Below are 1274 nucleotides of genomic sequence, written 5' to 3'. Positions count from 1 at the left end.
CCACCCTGTATAGATAAATCAATAGCTAGATAGATAGAGGATGATTACTTCGTTGTACTTCCTCTTAAAACCAAAATCACCACCACCAGATAGATAGAATAGTAAACTTCTTCAATCAATCAATCAATCAATCAATCAATCAATCAATCAATCAATCAATCAATCAATCAATCAATAACCAATGATCTGCACGTATATCTGTCACCCAGGTGGCAGTCCTAGCTTTCGACTGTACTCCTGAAATTACTCTGAAGTGTAGACGATACTTGCTACGTCTTTACATGTGAACTTATTACACCAAAAATGTCCGCTTACTATATCATATCTTTTGATCAGTAAGTGTACTACGCTGCGTAGAGGAAGGAGGAAAGAGAAACATGACGTAAATTAATGTATTTTTATTTTTATAAATATTTATGTACAAAAGAATCTTGAGAAAAGGTGTGTGGGACAGTGGTCAAGGAACAGTTCTTGATGCATGACGTTTAACCGATGAGACCCTTAGCGGCCAGGTGACCTCCAAGTCCGTAACCCAAACCAGCTCCATAACCCAGACCAGCTGCGTAACCCAGACCGGCTCCATAGCCCAGACCAGCTCCGTAGGCCAGGGCAGGGGCAGCAGCGAATCTAGCGATGGGGGCAGCGGCGATGGCAGGGGCGGCGTAACGTGCAATGGGGGCAGCAGCGATGGCAGGGGCAGCGTAACGTGCGATGGGGGCAGCAGCGATGGCAGGGGCAGCGGCCACAGCAACGGGGGCGGCGTGAGCTACAGCTACGGGAGCTTGGGCTGGGGTCTTGTGTACGACGGCGTTGAATCCGTTGACGGGATCAGCGGTGTACTCTACAGTACGGATGGTGCCGTCGGATTCAGCCAGGCTGTAGCTACCCTGGACAACATCTCCATCACGAGTCTCCTGCTGGTTCTTGGAGTCTCCGGTGAGAGCGTCCTGTACGCTGTATCCGTAGCTGTACTGGGGGTGGGGGTCGTAAGTGTCAACGGCAACAGGAGCAGCATGAGCTACAGCGACGGGAGCGGCGTGGGCGATAGCGGGGGCGGCATAGGCTACAGGTGCGTGGGCGATGGCGGGGGCAGCGTAAGCAGGAGCAGCATAGGCACGAGCTGCTAGGGGAGCACCAGGGGCGTAGACGGCGGGAGCGCCGAGGATACCTGCCCTAGCGACGGCCACGAGGGCGGCGAAGACGATGACCTGGAAGAAAAGAATAAGAACTTTACAAATGGGAGAATAGATATCATAGTAGGAAGTACTCAGCAT

The 1274-nt window shown here is 51.6% G+C and overlaps 1 protein-coding gene across 1 annotated transcript; it reads right to left on the bottom strand.

Moving 5' to 3' along the window:
* Positions 1–485: 485 nt before the first annotated feature.
* On the bottom strand, positions 486–1274 carry LOC136884766 (cuticle protein 21-like). The gene has a single exon (XM_067157058.2). The coding sequence runs from the start codon at positions 1272–1274 to the stop codon at positions 486–488; it is 789 nt and encodes a 262-aa protein (XP_067013159.2).

This window comes from Anabrus simplex, chromosome 13, assembly GCF_040414725.1.
Source record: "Anabrus simplex isolate iqAnaSimp1 chromosome 13, ASM4041472v1, whole genome shotgun sequence".
Taxonomy (NCBI): domain Eukaryota; kingdom Metazoa; phylum Arthropoda; class Insecta; order Orthoptera; family Tettigoniidae; genus Anabrus; species Anabrus simplex.
Note: the sequence above shows the minus strand (reverse complement) of the source record. Positions and strands in the feature narration are given on the sequence as shown.